Source organism: Spermophilus citellus, assembly GCF_964194105.1.
Source record: "Spermophilus citellus genome assembly, chromosome: 16".
Classification (NCBI taxonomy): domain Eukaryota; kingdom Metazoa; phylum Chordata; class Mammalia; order Rodentia; family Sciuridae; genus Spermophilus; species Spermophilus citellus.
The window spans coordinates 68,895,530-68,915,848 of NC_138196.1; the positions used below are offsets into that span (position 1 = coordinate 68,895,530).

At 40.9% G+C, this 20,319-nt stretch overlaps 1 protein-coding gene and 1 long non-coding RNA gene across 2 annotated transcripts in view; both read left to right on the plus strand.

Annotated features, from left to right (window-relative positions):
• The window catches only part of TMEM192 (transmembrane protein 192), a 31,174-nt gene extending 19,406 nt beyond the window's left edge, over positions 1-11,768 (plus strand). The window contains exons 4-6 of the mRNA XM_081268921.1: positions 3,829-3,963; positions 10,147-10,249; positions 11,084-11,768. Of these exons, the coding sequence (XP_081125047.1) occupies positions 3,829-3,963; positions 10,147-10,249; positions 11,084-11,222 (377 nt within the window). The 3' untranslated portion in view covers positions 11,223-11,768. The remainder of the gene's footprint in view (positions 1-3,828; positions 3,964-10,146; positions 10,250-11,083) is intronic.
• Positions 1-13,319, plus strand: part of LOC308634812 — a 39,253-nt gene extending 25,934 nt beyond the window's left edge. Inside the window, exon 2 of the long non-coding RNA XR_014019090.1 lies at positions 12,503-13,319. This is a non-coding gene — a long non-coding RNA (uncharacterized lncRNA). The remainder of the gene's footprint in view (positions 1-12,502) is intronic.
• Positions 13,320-20,319: the final 7,000 nt, after the last annotated feature.

A 20,319-nucleotide genomic window follows, 5' to 3' on the forward strand; every position in this document is an offset into this window, starting at 1 on the left:
TCTTAAGTCACAAAATTATGTTACAAAGAGTTGGGGGGCACCAGGGATTGAATTTAGGAGCACTGGACCACTGAGCCACATCCCCAGCCCTATTTTGTATTTAGAGACAGCACCTCACTTTTGCTGAGACTGGCTTTAAACTCGAGTTCCTCCTACCTCAGTTTTCCCAGCTGCTGGGATTGTAGGCGTGCCATCACGCCTGGCTGTGTAATTAGTTTTGATAGGTCCTTTTAAAAATGTCTCTGTGGGGCTGGGGATATAGCTCAGTTGGTAGAGTGCTTGCCTAGCATGCATAAGGCCTTGGGTTCAATCCCCAGCACCACCACCCCAAAAAAGAGGTATCTTTGGTTCAGAGTCATTCCTTTTGTACAAATGGGAGAAAATTAAATAAGCATTGTTTTCCCTTATCAGATGTAGATAAATATGCTAAATAACTTTTAGGAAATTCTAAGAATCACTTTTGTCTCTAAAGTTTTCTTTGACATTCTTCAGAGTAAAAGGGCAAATTTGTTGCCAGTTTTGAGAAAAAGGAAGAAGAAAGTTTATTGCTTTGGTAGCAAAGGAGAAACAGAGGACTCCTGTCCCAAAGGCTCTGATACTGTCCATCCTCAGGAACAGGGGCCTTTTTATTGTGCTTCAGGGAAAATGAAATTAGGTAGGAGAGATTAGGGAGGAGATCAGGAAGAAGATTGGGAAAAAGAAAAAAAAAATCTGTTTCAAGGGATCAAGTGAACCCTTGTTACAAAATGAGGTTAAAATGATCCTCAAAAATAAAACAATAGAAGCCAGGAGCAGTGGTGCACACCTATAATTGCAGCAGCTCTGGAGGTTGAGGCAGGAGGATTGCAAGTTCCAAGCCAGCCTCAGCAATTTAGTGAGGCCGTCTTTAATAAAAAGGGCTGGGGATGTGGTTCATTGGATAAACACCCCTGGGTTCAATCCTTGATACCAAAAGAAAAAATAAATAAATAAGGCTGGGGATGTAGTGGTAGAACACTTGCTAGAATGCTTGACACCTTAAGTTCAATCCTCAGCACCACAATACTTGTTTAATTAATTAAAAAGAATTTTTGAGGGCTGGGTTTGTGGCTAAGTGGTAGAGTGCTTGCCTAGCATGCTTGAGGCACTGAGTTCAGTCCCCAGCACCACATACAAATAAAACAAATGAAGTGAAGGTGTTTTTGTTTTTGTTTTTTGTTTGTTTGTTAAGGAGTATATTTTTAAAATAAATAGAATTTTTGAGCCAGGCACAGTTGTTGGCGCCTGTAATCCCAGTGGCTCAAGAGGCTGAGACAGGAAGATTGTGAGTTTGAAGCCAGCCTCAGCAAAAACAAGGTGCTAAGCAACTCAGTGAAACCCTGTCTCTAAATAAAATACAAAGTAGGGCTGGGGATGTGGCCCTAACCCCAGTACACACAAAAAAAGAATTTTTGTTTTGGTTTTAGGTACTGGGTATGGAACTCTGGCCAGCCCTTTTTGCTTTTTGAGACAGTCTCACCAAATTGCTTAAGGCCTTGCTAAATTGCTGAGGCTGGCCTCAAACTTGGGATCATCCTGCCTCAGCCTCTCAAAATGCTAGGATTACAGGCATGTGCCACCATCCCCAGCTAGAATTAAAAAAAAAAGAAGAAAGAAAAAGTAGATAAGCTGACTGAGTGGTTTAGTAGAAATAGGTAATATTGTTGCTAAAAATTTAATTCTTATTCCTGATGCCAATCCAATAAGGAGGACATGGTTTTGAAAAGGAAAAAGAAGTTTTATTGCTTTGCTAGCAAAGAACAAACCCAGAGGACTCCTGTTCTAAAGGTTGTGATTCTGTCCATCTGGGGGATCAGGGCTTTTTTAAAGAGATGATTTAAAGGCTACATTCTCTTGTTGTAATTCACTTGTTAATTTGAGAGATAATCATTTCTGAGATTCTCTGGTGCCATTCCCAAAATCTGAATTACTTAGTTCTTGCAATCGGTATGTACTCAAGGTCAGATAACTCTGCCTAGGATGGGGAAGAAAGGTAATCCTGTTTCTCCTGAGATTAGGGAAGAGCAGGGAGAGATGAAGAGAAAGAAACATGTCTGTTGCAGTGGGGAAGGGAGGGGGCTTGGGGGTAGGATATGAAAAGCCAGCCTCTACCTCAGAGCAAAGCCTGTCCAAGAAAGGGGGCGTGACCTTTGTCCTTGGAAAGACCCACAGAGCACTCCTAGGCCCATACCCACCCTGCTGAGTTGTTTATCTACAAATAACAGGAGAGATCTGCTGTGGAGCCAAGTGTCCCAGACTCAGGTTAGGTGGGGACCCGTAGCAAACCCTTAGCAGCCACCAATCAGCATGAGAACAGGGAAATACCTGGGATGCCAGATGACCCTCCCAGTAGTTTATGGTGGTTGATAACTTATTGGGAAACCATGAAGTAAGTTCAGCACGTACTCCCCTCATGGCTTAAACCAATCAGTTCAAACGAATCCCCCTCTTGTACTGATCAGTCACCCCTCCCCAACTTGTTCCCACCAGTGAATGTGCTAACCATGTTTTAGAGTTGTTTTATGATTTTCCCGTGGTGTGTAATAATTGGCTAAGAGATGCTATGATGTATGTGAAGTCCCTACCTTCCCCAAAGAGTATATAAAACCCCTGCAAACCCTGGGCTCGGGGCCTCTCAGCGTCACCAGTTGCTATGTGCATGTGGAGGACCGAGCTAGCTCACAATAAACACCTCTTTGTTGCTTACATCGATCTTGGTCTCTGGTGGTCTTTTGGGGGTCCCGAATCCGAGCATAACAGATAGACAGTAGAATGAGACAGTCACCATTGCCCCAAGTACATGTATGAAGACACAAATGGTGTGACTGTACTTTGCGTACAACGAGAGACATGAAAAATTGTGCTGTTGGGCTGGGGATGTGGCTCAAGCGGTAGCGCGCTCGCCTGGCATGCGTGCGGCCCGGGTTCGATCCTCAGCACCACATACCAACAAAGATGTTGTGTCCACCGAGAACTGAAAATAAATATTAAAAAAAAATTCTCTCTCTCTCTCTCTCTCTCTCTCTCTCTCTCCCCTATCTCACTCTCTCTTAAAAAAAAAGAGTGAAGGGCTCTTTAAAAAAAAAATTGTGCTGTTTGTGTCATATGAATTGATTTGTATTCTGCTATCATGTAACAAATTAGAAATTAAAAAATTGTCACTTTAAAAAATAAGTTTCGAAGCAGGAAGTATTTATTGTTAAAAGCTCAGTCCTTGTCCTCAATACCAATCCAATAACAAGGGCACGGTTTTGGGAAAAAGGTTTATTGCTTCGCTAGCAAAGGAAAAACATAGGGTGCTGTCCCAAAAGCTGTGATCTGCCCATCAGCAGGAAGGGGGGGGGGCTTTTAAAGAGGTGTGTACTCGGTTGGAGTTGTAATTCACTTGTCCATTTGGGAGATAGTCATTTCTGAGATCTTCTGGTATCATCACCAAAGTCTGGATTACTTCATTCCTGTGGTGGGTGTGCACTCAAGGACAGATACCTCTGCCTAGAATGGAGGGAGGGGGGAGGTAATCCTGTCACCCCTGAGATTAAGGAGGAACAGGGAGAGAGGAAGAGAAAGAAACATGTCCATTTTAAAAAATAAGTTGCTGTGGCAGAGCAGCAAGGGCTAAATTCAAAGCATAAAGTGGACCACAGTTAGATGAGGACATTACAAGGCTTTTTAGGAACTGTACAAAACCAATTATAACAAAAGGTGTTCTCTTGTCACTCAGGAAACTACAAGGGTTTTCAGAGCTCTGTGCCAAGGATGAAGGCCCACTACACTTTCTCAGTTCATGCTCTGTGTGTTTCTCCTTCCCAGGAAACGCGATGCTCCTCCTCATACTGTGCATGCAGCATTCTTTTCCTGAGCCCAGCAGGTTGTACCTTGACCTCATTCTAGCCGTCCTGGCCCTGGAACTGCTCTGCTCCCTGACCTGTCTGCTCATTTATGCAGGTGAGAATTGCCATTTTTCCATTTTGTAAGACCTTTACTTAACTGTTTTTTCCTCCTAGTTTGACGCATAGATCATTGTTTTAGTGACAAGGAAGTTTTCCTGTGTATCTGAGAACCTTTTTGCATCTGTATCTTCCACTGCTGGTCACGTCCAGGCTCCTCTCCTCTCAAACCAATAGGGAAAAGGTACACCTGCAGCCCCCAGTGAGGCACTTTTCCAAGTTTGTGTCTTCAATAAGTTTTTGTCAACTAAAGTGAAGCCTTTTCATTTGAAAACAAGAAAAAAGCCTGATAAACTTTTTGCTTCTATTAAAGTCAACCAAAGTATAACTCTGATATTTAAAAATAAAAGCAACCATCTGGTGTGATGGTGTGTGCCTATAATGTCGCGACTCGAGGCTGAGGCAGCGTTAACTGAAAGCCCGGTCCTTGTCCCCATGCCAATCCAATAACAAGGACACAGTTTTGAGAAAAAGGAAAAAGAAGTTTTCTTGCTTTGCTAGCAAAGTAGAAACACAGGGGACTCCTGTTCCAGAGCCTGGTTTTACCCATCAGCAGGAGCAAGAAACAGTCAAAGGCTACATATCACATGTTCTCTGAGTTTGTAATTCACATGTCTGTTTGAAAGATAGTCATTTCAATGCCACTTGGTGGCATTGAGCTAATGGTGGTTTTGTTACTATGAATGTATCCATTTGAAAGAAATAATTTCTCTGTTGCCATTCCCAAAGTCTGAATTACTTAATTCCTGTGATGGGTGTGTGCTCAAGGACAGATAACTCTGCCTAGAATGAGGAAGAAAAGAATCCTGTTTTCCCCTGAGATTAGGGAGGGGGAAGGGATTAAAGGGCTAGGAATGTGGCTCAGTGGTTAAGTGCTGGGTTCAGTCCCTGGTATCCAAACATAAAATAAAAGTAATACAAGATAATTAAATATATGAGGAAATTATAGATGCAAATTGCATTTACCTCTAACTTGTTTTGGGGTAAGCCATTTAGGAACCCATTTTCTGAGTTTAAAAATGTCTTTCGCTCTCTGAAAACCCTCAGAGGTAAAATTGAATAAACTTTAGATATGTTAAAATGTTTTTATATACTATTTTTTATTTATTTTATTTTTTCGTTTATTTAGCAGTACTAGGGATTGAATCCAGTAGCACACTCTCACTGAGCTACATTCCCAGCCTTTTTTGTTTGAGAAAGGGTCTTGCTAAATTGCCCAGTCTGGCCTCTAAATTGCAACCACCCCCTGCCTCAATCTCCCAAATCACTGGGTTTAGGATAACAAGCATGTGCCATTGCACTGGGCTACAAGGACACTTTAACAACAAATTCAGGGCTGGAGAAATCTAGATTTCAGTTCTGCTTAAGGCTGTGCAGTCTGTCCATAATAGCAGCTACCTTGGCATTGAGCTAATAGTGGTTTTGTTACTATGAATGTATCCATTTGAAAGAAATCATTTCTCTGGTTGTCAAGCAGTCACCTGGGCCTTCTCTCAAGTTTCATTTTACTGATTTTGTGTGTGTGTCCTTGAGGCCAACCAGAGGAGGTTTATAATACCAAGAGTGATTAGTTTGTAAATGTGAGTGAGTTGCTGCAGGGTCCAAGGCCAGAGACTTGACTCTGGGGATCCAGCAAATTGGGTCCCTCCACTCGCCCAATGTAGTTACACTAGGAAGAAAACGGGACCCGCATCCTTAGCCTTGTCTCGGACGAGGAATTGACAATGACTTTGAGGTGCAGCTAACTTGGTGGCATTGAGCTAATGGGAAATGAAGCCTATGGTGTGGGTTTGCATGGCTAGAGGCTTCTAAAGCAAGTGACCTTGGGCAGGTGTGGTCTGTCCAGTTTTATCTCTGGATGGGTCTGGCTAGGCCCTGTTTGTATAAGAAGTTGCTATTGCCTCTTTATTGAGCTGAGGGAGCAGGATGTACACACCTGTAATCCCATTGACTGGGGAGGCTGAGACAAGATAGTTAGGAATTTGAGGCCAGTTTTAGCAATTTAGTGAGACCCTGTCTCAAAAAATAAAAGGACTGGGGATATAGCTCAGTGGTAAAGTACCCCTGGATTCAATCCCCAGTACCAAAGAATAAAAGAAAAAAGAAAGATATTTATTAATCAGACGTGACTCAAAGCAAAGGAGGCTGACGCAGAACGGAGGCAGAGATGCGATGTTTCTAATCCTGCTTTAGCCATCATATGTCTGCAGGCAAAAGCAAGGAGTCTGTCTTTGTTAAATGTTACGGATAAACTGTACACTGATTTTAAATGTATTTATTATTTATTTATTTATTTATTTATTTTAAAGTTCCCCAAGAATTTTCCTAGCCAATTGCATTTCATTTTTTTTAAAGAGAGAGAGAGAATTTTTTAATATTTATTTTTTTAGTTTTCGGCGGACATAACATTTTTATTTGTATGTGGTGCTGAGGATCGAACCCAGCGCCGCGTGTGCCAGGCAAGCGCGCTACCGCATGAGCCACATCCCCAGCCCTTAAATGTATTTAGTGGTTAGCAGTTATTCTGGTTGAGTATAGGATTATACTTGCACTTCACTGTTAAAACAAGGTGTGTATTGGCTGGGCATAGTGGCGCATGCCTGTAATCCCAGTGATTCAGGAGGCTTAGGCAGGAGGATCACAAGTTTTGAGGCCAGTCTCATCAATTTAGCAAGACCCTGTCTCAAAAAAGAAAGGGGATTGGGATGAGAGATGATAACTAGGTATGTAGCTCAGAGGTAGAGTACCCTGGGTTCAGTTCCCCAATACTGCAAAGAAAGGGAGGGAAAAAAAAGCATGCATACCACCCAGTTAACTTTATAGAATAGAATGAGACTTTCATTTTCAGAACATTGTTAGTGGCTCAGTACATCAATAAAATGATGCATGTGTCATAAGTAACATTTAATTATCCTTTTGATTGAGATCAGTTTCATTCTGTGATATATCGTGTCTCTTCAGTGTTGTAATGAGAGTTAGGTTTGAGCATAGGAGTTCATGAGCATTTTAATGAGTTTATTTTTATAGCGTGGAGGATGGAACCCAGGTAGGCAAATGCTCACCATCGAGCCATACCCCCAGCCCCACAGGCTTACTTTTTATGTTATAGTGAATTTAAAGGCACACTATAGGTTCTCACAGGAGAGAATTTAGGGAGTAGCTGCTAGAGACACTTGCTGCTGTATGTGGCATGTCACAGAAAATTTGAGGTTGGTTCTCTTATAAAGACATCTTTCTTGTTTCTTTATATTAAAAGGGTTTTAAGAGAGAGCTCTGGTGTGGTGATATTTGGTAGAAGCCCTTTAGGACATTGATTGATTAAGGTACTAATTCTGCCCTAAACTTGACTAATTTATTTGTATTGTAGGTAGTTAATCTCCAGAAACTAAAAAGGGACTCTTCTCATTGAGCATTAATTTGACTTACTGCCTCTGTAGGGAAAAACTAGGAAAATACAGTTTAAAGCATTTTTTGCAATAATAAATTAGATTAACTCTCCGTTCCTTTAAACATAAGCAAGAAGAATCCATGCAAGCCACAGTTCTGAGCCTTCAAGCAGCCCTGAAGTAAGAGTTCCAGTACAGGATCAAGGAACATGTGAATGGTGTGCAAGCCCACCTGTCTTTTTACTCTGATGTTCCGATATACATGCTTTCTCTGGCTCATGACAGGAAAAATGACTGGAAGATTCATATTCTATGTGGTTTGCCTTGGTGTTTTATCTAACCTGTGATCTGAAAATGCCTGAATGCATCCAATTCAATTGCTTTTCTTTTTTTTTTTTATTATTTTTTTTAATATTTATTTTTTTTAGTTCTCAGCAGACACAACATTTTTGTTTGTATGTGGTGCTGAGGATCGAACCCGGGCCGCAGGCATGCCAGGCGAGCGCGCTACCGCTTGAGCCACATCCCCAGCCCTCTTTTTTATTATTTAAAAAATTTATTTGGTGGTGGTACTGGGAATTGAACCCAGGGCCTTGCACATGCTAAGCAATTGTTCTACCAATGAGCTACATCACCAGCCCTTTTCATTTTTTATTTTGAGATGGTCTCACTAAGTTGCTTTAGGCCTCACTAAATTGCTTGAACTTGCAATCCTCCTCCCTTGGGGATTGCAGAGTGCACCACCATGCTTGGCAGTTTGACTTATTTTTATTTTTCAAACTGCCAAGGTGACTCTGAAAGATGGACATTTTAATTTTATTTACTTATTTAGGCACTGGGGATCGAACCCAGGAATGCTCTATCACTGAGCTACATCCCCAGTCTTTTTCTTTCAATATATTTTGAGACAAGGTCTTACTGAGTTGCTGAGGCTGATCTCGAATTTGTAATCTTTTTTTTTTTTTTTTTTTTTAAAGAGAGAGAGAGAGAGAGAGAGAGAGAGAGAGAGAGAGAGAGAATTTTAATATTTATTCTTTAGTTTTCGGTGGACACAACATCTTTGTTTGTATGTGGTGCTGAGGATCGAACCCGGGCCGCACGCATGCCAGGCGAGCGTGCTACCGCTTGAGCCACATCCCCAGCCCTCGAATTTGTAATCTTAACTGCCTCAGCTTCCCAAGTCTCTGGTATTATAGATGTGGGCCACCACATTTAGCAAAATGAATATTTGTATGCCATCAGACTATGGGTACAGGCTTTATTTCCCATTCTAAACTTCTCCTTTAAAACTATGTAAGTGTTATCCCCTGGTCCCCAGTTCAAGAAACTTCTGTGTCTAAAAGGTGAATATGTTCCAGTTTTCTTTCTTTATTTAGAAATTATATGGAAGAAACCATTTTAGAGAGACATGAATATAAACAACTGGTGTCAGACACACCAGCAGCCCTCATCTGTTGGATCTTCCGGGGACCCTGGACAGTTGATCTCGCGTCCTTGCAGTGTGTTCATTTGCTGAGACTTTCACTTTCCCGGAGGTTTTCTGACCACCTTCTGTACTTTTCTCCTTTGCTGAATGTTCTCCAGACCTGTCATAGGTGGGGCTTTAGGGCTCGTCTCTGTCTTCTCCAGCTTGGCAGGTGCAGCACTTCGTGTTCTGTGCCCAGTTCCACTTAAGTCAAAGCATTCTTCATTTCTGATTTCCTGGGCCACTTAATAAAATTGAGGGGCTTCTATATATTTCCATACTTTGTACCTTTGACTAGGTACTGCTCACTTACTGGTACTTTCTGGAAACTGTCTGCACATCTCATCTTCTCATGTTAATAATTCACTTGAACTTCTTCAACTTAGTTCTCAGCTGAGAATGTACTTCAGGATCAGATGTGGAGTCTGGCAATTCCTCAAAGGAAGGATTAAACATTGATTACCCTGTGGCTCAGCACTTAACTCCTAAGTATATATCCAAAAGAACTGGAATTGTGTGTCCACACAAACACACATACGTGAATGTTCAACGCAACTTTATACATAATGGCCAAAAAGTGGACACAGCCGAAATGTTTTGGGGGTAAACTGATGAACAGTTGAACAGAATGTGTACACTGCAATGTGGATAAACCTTGAAAACTTCCCCAGTAAAAGAAACCAATTATTAATTTTTTTTTTTTTTTTTTTTTTTTTTTAGAGGAGAGAGAGAGAGTGAAAGAGGGGAGAGAGAGAGAATTTAATATTTATTATTTTTTAGTTCTCGGCGGACACAACATCTTTGTTGGTATGTGGTGCTGAGGATCGAACCCGGGCCGCACGCATGCCAGGCGAGCGCGCTACCGCTGGAGCCACATCCCCAGCCCAGAAACCAATTATTTTTAAAACTACCTAATTACGTGATTCTGTGTCTGTGAAATGCCCAGAGAAGGACATTCGAAGAGACTCTTTTCTAAAGTAGTCCTGATGCTATAAAGTAGTGTAAAGACTGTATCAGGACTCCCAGTTTAGTAGCCTGGCTGAACTTTACTCATTTGTATGAATAGGAGTGAAATAGCCACTTCACCAGGTGATTATCTGAACAAAATGAGGTCCTTAAACTGTATCTCATGCATTGAGTACACAGTAAACGTCTGTTGTTATTATCAGTGCCAGTAATAATCTTCTCTCTCCAGTGCTTAGTATCAGATTGGTAGAATTTGAAATGTTTGAGAACATTAATGAATAAACCAGCTGAAAAACAGCCAATTCATGTAATTTGAATAAATGAAAATAGGAACTTTTGAATAATAATGACTTTATTCTTTTAGTGAAAATTGGAAAATTTAATAGAGCCAAACCACAGCCTGATGTACTTGAAGAAGAAAAAATCTATGCTTACCACAGCAATATTACCTCGGAAACCGGATTAAGGTAAGGTTTAAGTGAGAAATTAAAACTTAAAAGAATTAAAAGTTGCTTTCCCTAGAAACCATTTGAGGCTTGATTAGGCATTTATACCATTTTAATTATGTTTAGTTTGTTTTCAGTTGTGGTCAAACCAAGTCTAAATTAACATATGTAGATTTACCAAATATGTGTGATGTAAAAGTGAGATTAACCATGTATCAACCTCTCAGAGGTCTTTTCTTTTCCATTATTTTTTATTTGAAAAAATATTTTTTTCTTTTGAGATAGGGTTTGGCTGAATTATCTAGGCAGATCTCAAACTTGTGATCCCTCTTGGCTCAGCCTCCTGAATAGCTAGGATTACAAGTGTGTGACACCATGCCTGGTCCACTGGAAGTTTGTTTTTTGTAACCCAGGGGTACTTATCCATTGAGTACATCCCAGTTTTTTTGTTTTGTTTTTGGTACTGGAGATTGAACTCTGGGGCACTCAACCACTGAACCACATGGCTACCCTATTTTGTTTTATTTAGAGACGGGGTCTCACTGAGTTGCTCAGTGCCTCGCTGTTACTGAGGCTGGCTTTGAACTTTTGTGATCCTCTTGCCTCAGCCTCTGGAGCCACTGGGATTATAGGCATGTGCCATCATGCTCAACTTCCACTCAAAGCTTTTGATACTGTGGGTTACTCCTTCCTTAATTGAAAAACATTTTTATGGCTGTTTTTTGATAGACTTCTCTAATACTACAAGGTGAGGATTCATTTACAATAAACAGATGATGTTGATAAATACATGTAACTCCTTTATATCTTGTTTTTTTTTTTTTTTTTTTTTTTTTTTTTTTTTTTTTTTTGCAGGACTATTTCAAGCCTAGAAGAAATTGTTGAAAAGCAAGGAGACATAATAGTGTACTTGAAGCGACACAATGCCCTGTTGAGTAAGCGGCTGTTGGCACTCACTTGCTCAGACCTAGCCTCTCAGCCAAGTCGGACATGAGAGGCTCTGAACTCTTCAGTCAGAGCAACCTCAGACTGAAGGACTACCTGTCCTGCTGCCATAGGGAACCACAGGCCTTGCTGAAAAACATTGTGTAGCGTGTTGGAAACTTGAACTTGGTTCTCACCTGTGTGGCTGTTTAGTAGATGGGGCTTATGGATCATTTGAAAGGTACTTTGTAGAAGTACTTTGCTAACTTGAGAAGAATGTCTGTTTTGCACATTTTTAAATAATTGAACTTCTTGGTTTTTCCTAGGATCGAAGGGTACAGTTCAATTATCCCATGGCCAACAGTTTTTCTACGTGATATTAGATCCCTCTAATAGCTGGGGATGTAGCTCAGCAGTAGGACATGTGTTTAGCATGCACAAGCCCCTGGTTCAATCCACAGCAACACCCTCACTGCTCCCTGCCCCCAAAAGCCCTGTGATAATATGGCTATTTGTAAAGTAAAACTGACATAATTTATTTTAAACAGGGGTTTTAAATAAGTTCTTTCTTTTGTGGAGTGGGAAAGTACTGGGGATTAAACTCGGGTACTTTACCAATAGGCTATGTCCCAGTCTTATTTTAAATTTTGAGACAGGGTATTATGAAGTTGCTGAGGCTGGCCTTAAACTTGTAATCCTCCTGCCTTAGCCTCCTATTACAGGTGTGCAAAACCACACCCCACAAGTTCTTCCAACTCTTAAGCTGATGAAAGGAGTCATTATTTCTTATGGTTAATGTTTTTTCTCTGCACACCCTTATTGTGTATTTTATATGTTCATGTGATATTGAATAACAACTGACGTCACATCCTCTTTTTTCATCCCCCCAGGCAAGCTCTCTCCCACTGAGCTGCACCCCCAGCCCCCAGGCAGCTTTTGTAGAGAATTTCTTCTCTGTAGGACCAAGGCCTCACTGGGTGATCAACAATACAAATTCTACATTGTTCTGTTCTTCTGAAACAAGATAGGAAAATTACCTGGACCAGTGTGAGCCCAACCAGCAATACCTGTTACCTTGGTAGTACCTTCCATTGGCAAAAGCTGAAAAATTTTAAGGATTTATGTCTTTCACTTTATTTTTGCTCTTCTTCAAGAAGTTGCCATGTATTTCTGTACTAATTATCCTTTCATTGGGTCATTCATTTCTTTTTTTTTTTAAAGAGAGTGAGAGAGGAGAGAGAGTGAGAGAGAGAGAATTTTTTTAATATTTATTTTTTTAGTTCTCGGCGGACACAACATCTTTGTTGGTATGTGGTGCTGAGGATCGAACCCGGGCCGCACGCATGCCAGGCGAGCGCGCTACCGCTTGAGCCACATCCCCAGCCCCTGGGTCATTAATTTCAGTATAGAAATGGAACCTTCTATGATTTTAAATCTGTATAAATAGAAAAAAAGCACTTTATTTAGACTTGGATTATATGTAAAAATTGTGATGGAAATAAAATGTCATATCAGTTTCTATACAGATACTAAACATACCTAGTTCTTGATATAAAAAGTATTTTTGTGAGTAAATGGAATTATTTCTCCATTCTTCCTAACACACCCCTTTAATTTATCAATTTGCTCTCAGTACCTCTACATGCTACCTTCGATTTTTTTTGTTGTTGTTGAAGGCTCAGTATGGGGGGAGGAGATATTTGTGACTTGACAGCTATCCATAGCTTTATAGGAATGTTTTGGATGACCAGATACGAGGAATGTGTTCATTGGATCTGTTACATATGAAAGCAGATACTTATTTCCTTTAGATACAGCCATTGCTGGGGCATCTAAAATTTTTCTACTAAGATAAGTATGATTATGTGTCACCTGCAGGTAAATACAGTTGAATCCTCAAAATAGTGACATTCACAAACTGAAGCCAAATTGTATTTTAAAATTTAGATTCTAAATTCCCAGCCGGGTGTGATGGCCCACGCCTGTAATCCTAGCAGCTCAGGACTCTGAAGCAGAAGGATTGTGAATTCAAAGCTAGCCTCAGCAACTTAGAGTCCTGAGCAACTCAATGAGACCCTGTTTCTAAATAAAATGTAAAAAGGGGGATGTAGCTCAGTGGTTAAGCACCCCTGGGTCCAATACTAAAAAAAAAAGAAAAAAAATTAAATTTTAAGTTCCCTCCCTCTTCCTTTCTTTTCTTTTTAATAGATGTCTCAAAGCTATTGCTTTCTCTGGAAAATTGTTTCTACATTTTGGAAGAGCCGATAACCTTTGCATCCAGTTGTTTTCCTTAAAACACCAGTGGTTTTGAGTCAGGCTTGGTGACACACACCCATAATCCCAGAGATTCAGACACCTGAGGCAGGAGGATCACAAGCTAAAGGCCAGACAACTTAGTGAGACCCTTTCTCAAAATAAATAAAAAGGACTGGGTATGTAGCTCAGTGGTAAAGCACCCCAGGTTCCATCCTCAGTATGGGGGGAGGGGGGCAATGGTGTACCCCACTGAACACATCCCCAGCCTTTTTTATTTATTTTGGGGCAGAGTCTCATTGTCACCCAGGCGAGGCTCGAGCTTGTTACCTTCTATCTTGGTCTCCTAAATTGCTGGGATTACAGATGCATGTCACTATGCCTAGCTCCCATCAGTAATTTTAAAGATATAATATTTATTTTAAAATGCAGTTTGGATATATTCAGTTTGAGATGTACTTGATGAACATGAGTTTACAGGGAAAGGTATGATAAAGTTGGGATGCTCGGGTCTGATATGATATCTGTATAATCACTAACACTTTTCTAAACTCAGTAAGGAACATTTCAAACAATAAACGAAAGTAAGTCTCAGTAATAGCAGAATGGGAAAATGGACAAAACAATATAAATGTTAGGGATTCTATTCATCAGACTAGTTTTGTGCTAGCATTGTGGATATAAAAAATTAAAACCTGGCCTGGAGTTTACATTCTAAAGAAGGTAATGATTTCTAGGCTCTTCTAAATGCAATAATTGCAGTAAGTCCTGGATATAGGTGCACAGCTGGGTACAGTGGCACAGGCCTGTAATCCCAGCTACTGGGCAGGCTGAGGCAGGAGGATCACAAGTTGGAGGCCAGTCTCAGCGACTTCTTGACACCTTGTCTCAAAACAGGCTGGGGAATGAAGCTCAGTGGTAGAACACTCCTAAATTCAGTGTCTGGTACTGAAGAAAAGATAACTGGGCTGGGGATGTGGCTCAAGTGGTAGCATGCTCGCCTGGCATGCGTGCGGCCCGGGTTCAATCCTCAGCACCATATACCAACAAAGATGTTGTGTCCGCCGAGAACTAAAAAATAAATATTAAAAAAATTCTCTTCTCTCTTTAAAAAAAAAAGAAGAAAAGATAACTATAGGAACACTGAATCAGAGGATACACTTGGGTGGGTGGTAGGTTTTAGGAATTATTGGCAAACTAATCAGTAAAGAAGCAAAGCAGATAGCTACAAAATACCACAAGCACATTGTGTAGAATGCGTTGTATAGAACTTGAAACGGAGGGTCTTCAGATCTTGGAGGCCTTGACCATATGCTGAGGAGCTTGCACTTATTATATTGATAATGGGATCCACTGAAAGATTTCAATCAAGGAAACGATGTCACTTTTAGGGGGATCTGATTGTAGTTTGAAATGGAGGAAAGATGGTAGCAAAAAGATATAGCCCTGAACAAGGGCAGGTATAAGAACATTTAATTGTGATTATATATGTGTATATGTAAATATAAAGATGTACATGTGTGATCCAAATGACAGTAGCATCATGACATATTATAAAGTTAAAAGCTTGTTATTTTTTAATGGAGACATTGAAAAATATAAAGAAAAGCAATGATTTAAAATTCTACCAAGTATTTATACCTATTTGGACTGCTGTTTTTTTCCTACCCTAATCAAATTGTGGCTGTTGTCATTCTGTAATCCCTGCCCATTGGATGGAATATTGTTTCAAATTGCATTTCTTCAAACACTAATGAAACTGATGATTTTTGCCAGATTCTTTGGCCTTTTATAAAATCTTCTATGATGTGTATTAAAGTCTTCTGCTTAATATTCTCCCAGAATAATGATCATTATATAATCATTATTTATATATAATTATATATGATTATTGTATAATAATTATTGTCATATTATCCTGGGTGATAATATATTATAATGTTATAATTATTGTTTTGGCAGCCCTAAAGATTGAACTCTGGGCCTTATGCATGCTAGGTAAGCACTGTAAAACCACTGAGGTACATCCCCAGTCCTTCTTTATTTTGTTCTGAGACAGGCCCTTGTTAAGTTGCCCTGGCTGGCCTTGAACTTGAGATCCTCCTGCCTCGGCCTTCTGAGTGCTAGAACTATAGGTGGGTATATGTTTGTTGAAGATGTGTTCTAATTTGTTGGAATTCTGTTGCTTTTTGCTCTTCAGATACTGAAGCCTAATTTATTCTTCCCCCAGCACTGGGGATAAAGTTCACACAAAAGACTTCCTAAAGCCACACCGGGTGTGATGTCATGTGGGGGGCCACCACAGACTCTTTTTCTTCTTTCAAACACTTAAACCAAAATCTTTACTGAGCTGGGCACTCACCTATAATCCCATCAATGAGGAAGCTGAATCAGGGGGTTTACAAGCTCAAGGCCGATCTGCAGCTTGGTGAGACTGTCTTAAAACTGTGTGTGTGTGTGTGTGTGTGTGTATATATATATATATATATAATATATATAATTATATATAATAATTATATAATATATAATTATATGTAATATTATTATTATATATAATAATATAATGTTATTATATATATATTTATATATATTTTTTTAAAGCCTGGGGAGGTGAACTTAGGAGGCTTGGATCATGAAGGAGGAGATCCCCTTACCCATAACTGCTGCAAATGCTGGTCCACCAAGTTCTGGAAATGCAGATGACCAGTACCATGATCTGCACCAGCCTTCTGATGCCCCTGTGGCTGGTGCCCCGTGGTGCATTTATGAAGGGAGCCTCAGCCTCACAACAGATACATCTTGGGGATTCAGGTCCTCCTTTGGCCCCCATTCCCTATGGCATAGAACAACTCGTGGAAATTCACACCTCACCTAGAAAACATGACCCCACCAGCCCAGATAGGTCTCTCTTCCCAGAATGCCTTGACTGAGGGGTGTGGCTGGCATTGATCTTCTTGGTACCTTCTGACCCAGTCATGGCTCCTGACAGAGTCTGTTACCCAAATCCAGACCAGTGGACAGATAGTTCCAAACACCTTTCTTGGATGGGATCCAACCTACCTAGAGCAGAGCTCCAGGATTTGTACTTTTATGTAAGATAAGCTACCTTTTTTTTTTAAAGGGGGGGGGGGGCAAGTACTGGGGATGGATAGTGGTAAAGCATCCCTAAATTCAATCCCCTGTACCCTCCCCCAATAAATAAAAAGTCTTGTCTGAATCAATGCTTTTGGATTTTTCTCCCAGTTTCCCCTAAGGCAAGCTGTCTCAACTGTAGCATCTACTGGCATTTGGGTTGGATCTTTCTTTGGGGAACCTGTCCTGTACATTGTAGAATGTTTGACAGCATCCTAGTGATGAGGATTCCCGTAAAATCCCCCTAGTTGTCTCAGCCTGGAAAATATCTCCATTAACCCTTAGTAACTTAATATGTCTGTTCCATGTTCAGTGTTAACATTTAGCTGAAAGCCAACAGTGCTGAGTGTTCCAGGTGCTGGTAAAACCAGGGTCATTGAGACAGAAAACATTCCTGTCTTGAATCTGCACTTTACTGGTGTAGGATGGTGGAGAGTGGATGATGGAGGAAGAATGGAAGTGAAGACAATAGACACCCAACTTTTGGTTTTGGTAGGCTCAAACTACCTGGAGCACTCATGTTGAGAATTATGCCTTGGAGTAATTCAGAAGATCAACTGGCAAAGGAAATGAATTGCCTGTCCTTCCCCAGGAGTTACAGGAAATGTCTTTTTTTTTTTTTTTTTTTTTTTTTTTTTTGTTGATGGACCTTTATTTTTATTTATTTGTATGTGGTGCTGAGAATCGAAGCAAGCATGCTATCGCTCAGCCCCAGCCCAAAAGGGCTATCCTTTTAACAGGGCTATCTAGTGGAGATATTTTCATGATCTCACAGTCTGGTCAGAGATGCTTTTATAAATCATTAAGACAAAACTCTGATCTTGTAAGTTCTTGAAATAGTATGTGTGATCCTGGGGATCAAACCCAGGTCCTTGCCCAGCCAGCACTAAGCACTGTACCATTGAGCTACACATTATGCTCCAGATATTGAATTTTTTTTCCCCTCAGTGAACCCAAGGGCACTTTACCATTGAGGATACATCCACATCCCTTTTTATTTTTTATTTCAAGACAAGGTCTTGCTAAGTTGGTGAGGCCGGCTTCAAATCTTTAACCCTCCTGCCAAGTCCTCTGCAATTGCTGAGATTGTAGGTTTGCACCACCATGCCTGGCTGGATTGAGTTTTTTAATGTTTTTATCTGATTCTAATCACTTTCCCGGCCAAACACCAACATAAAAATATTTGTTTTAACATAGCAGCCAAATCTTTTGGTGTGGGGGTAACTGCTGAGCTACATCTGTTTTTTGTTTTTTTTTACTTTGAGGCAGGGTCTCATGAAATTTCTAAGAGCCTCACTAAAATGGCCTCCTGCCTCAACCTTCCAAGTTGCTAGGATAACAAGCAGGTGCCACCATACCCAGCCCAAGATTCTTCTAACCATACATTGTCATGCTAAGAGTCTTTCTCAGTAAAAACCAAAGCCCCAGTGACAGGGCCCCCCGGGAAGTCTGCTCTACCTCATACCCCCACTCCCTTTTCTGCTTCACCCTCTGCTTTCTCAGCTTTTGTTACTTTGTGGATTGCCATGCACATTCACAAATCAGGACTTTTGCACTTGTTGCCTGGACCTGAAATGGCCAACCGCCATGTATCTTTTATCTCTTTCAAATCTTTGTTCCGATACCACCTTGTTAAGGAGCTCATCTCTGATCGCCACGTCCAAGGGACCCCTTCCCTCTCCCTTGCCTGTTTTCTATTTACTTACCACCTACCATACTGTGTAAGGTACTTTGTCCCCTGACTACAGGGTAAGCTCCATTTGGGGCTCATGACTGTCTCCCTCAAACCTACAACAGTGTCTGGCACAAAATAAGTACTCAGGGCTGGGGATATGGCTCAAGCGGTAGCGTGCTCGCCTGGCATGCGAGCGGCCCGGGTTCAATCCTCAGCACCACATACCAACAAAGATGTTGTGTCCGCCAAAAACTAAAAAATAAATAAATAAATAAATATTAAAAACTCTCTCTCTCTCTCCTCTCTCACTCTCTCTTAAAAAAAAAATAAGTACTCAATTATCTGCTTAATGTTACTAACCTCAGTGGGTTTTTTTGTTTGTTTTACGGTAGAAAATGACTTTTCACACAAACTTAAAGCATATCTATAAAATAATCCAGCCTAGGACTTTCTGTTTATGAAGTCCTAAATTGAGGGATCACTTTTAAGGTCATTTTTAGAAGTGCAAATTTATGACACAAAATAGCCAGCACAATGGTGCCCGCCTGTAATCCCAGCATCCTCGGAAGCCTGAGTGAGGCAACAGGGTCCCAATTTTTAGGCCAGCCTGAAAAACTTATCTAGATCCTATCTCAAAATGAAGAAAAAAGTGGGGGTGGAGGTGTTGCTGGGATGTAGCTCAGGAGTAGAGCACCCCTGTGTTCAATTTCCAATACCACAAAAATAAATGAATAAAATACCAAGAGAGGGCTGGACGCGGTTCTCAGGAAGCCTAGGCATTAGGATTTGAGTTCAAAGCCAGCCTCAGCAAAAGCAGGGCACTAAACAACTTGATGAGACCCTGTCTTTAAATAAAATACAAAATAGGGCTGGGGATGTGGCTCAGTGTCCTCAGAGTGTCCCTGAGTTTAATTCCTAGTATCCCCCTTCCCCACAAAAAAAAAAAAAAAAAGGTAACATAAAGCCAGATGTGGTAGCACATACCTGTTCCAGCTACTTGAGAAGCTGAGGCAGGAAGATTACAAATTCAAGCCCATCTGGAGCAATTTAGCAAAAACCCTGTCTCACAAAACAATACTGAACTGGGAATAGTGCGGAATAGTGCTTGTGTAGCAAGCACTAGACCCCCGGTTTGATCCCCGGCACTGAAAAAAGGTAGAAATGATACTTTTCCTAGAAAAGAGATGACAAATTTTTATGATCACTGTTATTTACTGTTATCTTAAAGTGCCTATCAATTCAACTTATCAATGAAGGTGCAAGATAAATATCATATGCATGGATGGCAATATATCTGGAAAATTTCTAAAGAATTAACTGAAGCAGCCAGGCCTGGTGCCACACAACTGTAATCCCAGAGGCTCAAGAGGCTGAGGCAGGAGGATAGTGAGTTCAAAGCCAGCCTCAGAAACTTAGGGAGGTACTAAGTAATTGAGTGAGATCCTGTCTAAATAAAATATAAAAGGGGGGATGTGGCTCAGTGGTTAAGCATCCCTGGGTTCAATCCCCTTCACACACCAAAGAATTTAACCAAAGTTCTCCTTCCCTATGGCCATGGTCTGAGCTGCTTTCCTTCCCCACACTCTTCTGCTGTGATGTTCTGCCTCACCTTGAGACCAGAGCAATGAAGCTGACCATGTCTGGACTGAGACCTCTAAAACCAAAGTTTTAGCTTCACGTTATTGGGAATGGCAGTCTGTAAAAGGAATCATAATTGCATTAGCATCTTGTCACAAAGGAGTTGGGAAGTACAGATGAAGAATGAAGAAAGATTTCCAAGAAGAAAAATGCAGACCTTGCAGAAAAATGAGCTGTTATGAAAATAGACTTAGTCCCCCCAAATGCCCCACACTCTTATCATTTGGTAAAGAAGGAAAGAAGTGCACACAAGAGGACAGTGACTGCAGAGGAAGCCAGGGGTCATCTGGGTCAGCAAAAAGCATAGGATTAAGATCAGTAGCACCTGTTGCTGTGTCCTGCTGGTCGCCCAAAAGGACCCAGCCATAGACAAGAAAAGGGGGAAATCCTGTGAGAAGGCCGCTGACACAGCCAAGAACTACCAGGGGACTGGAGACCCGCAGGATCTGAGGCTGGACCAGGCAGGCAG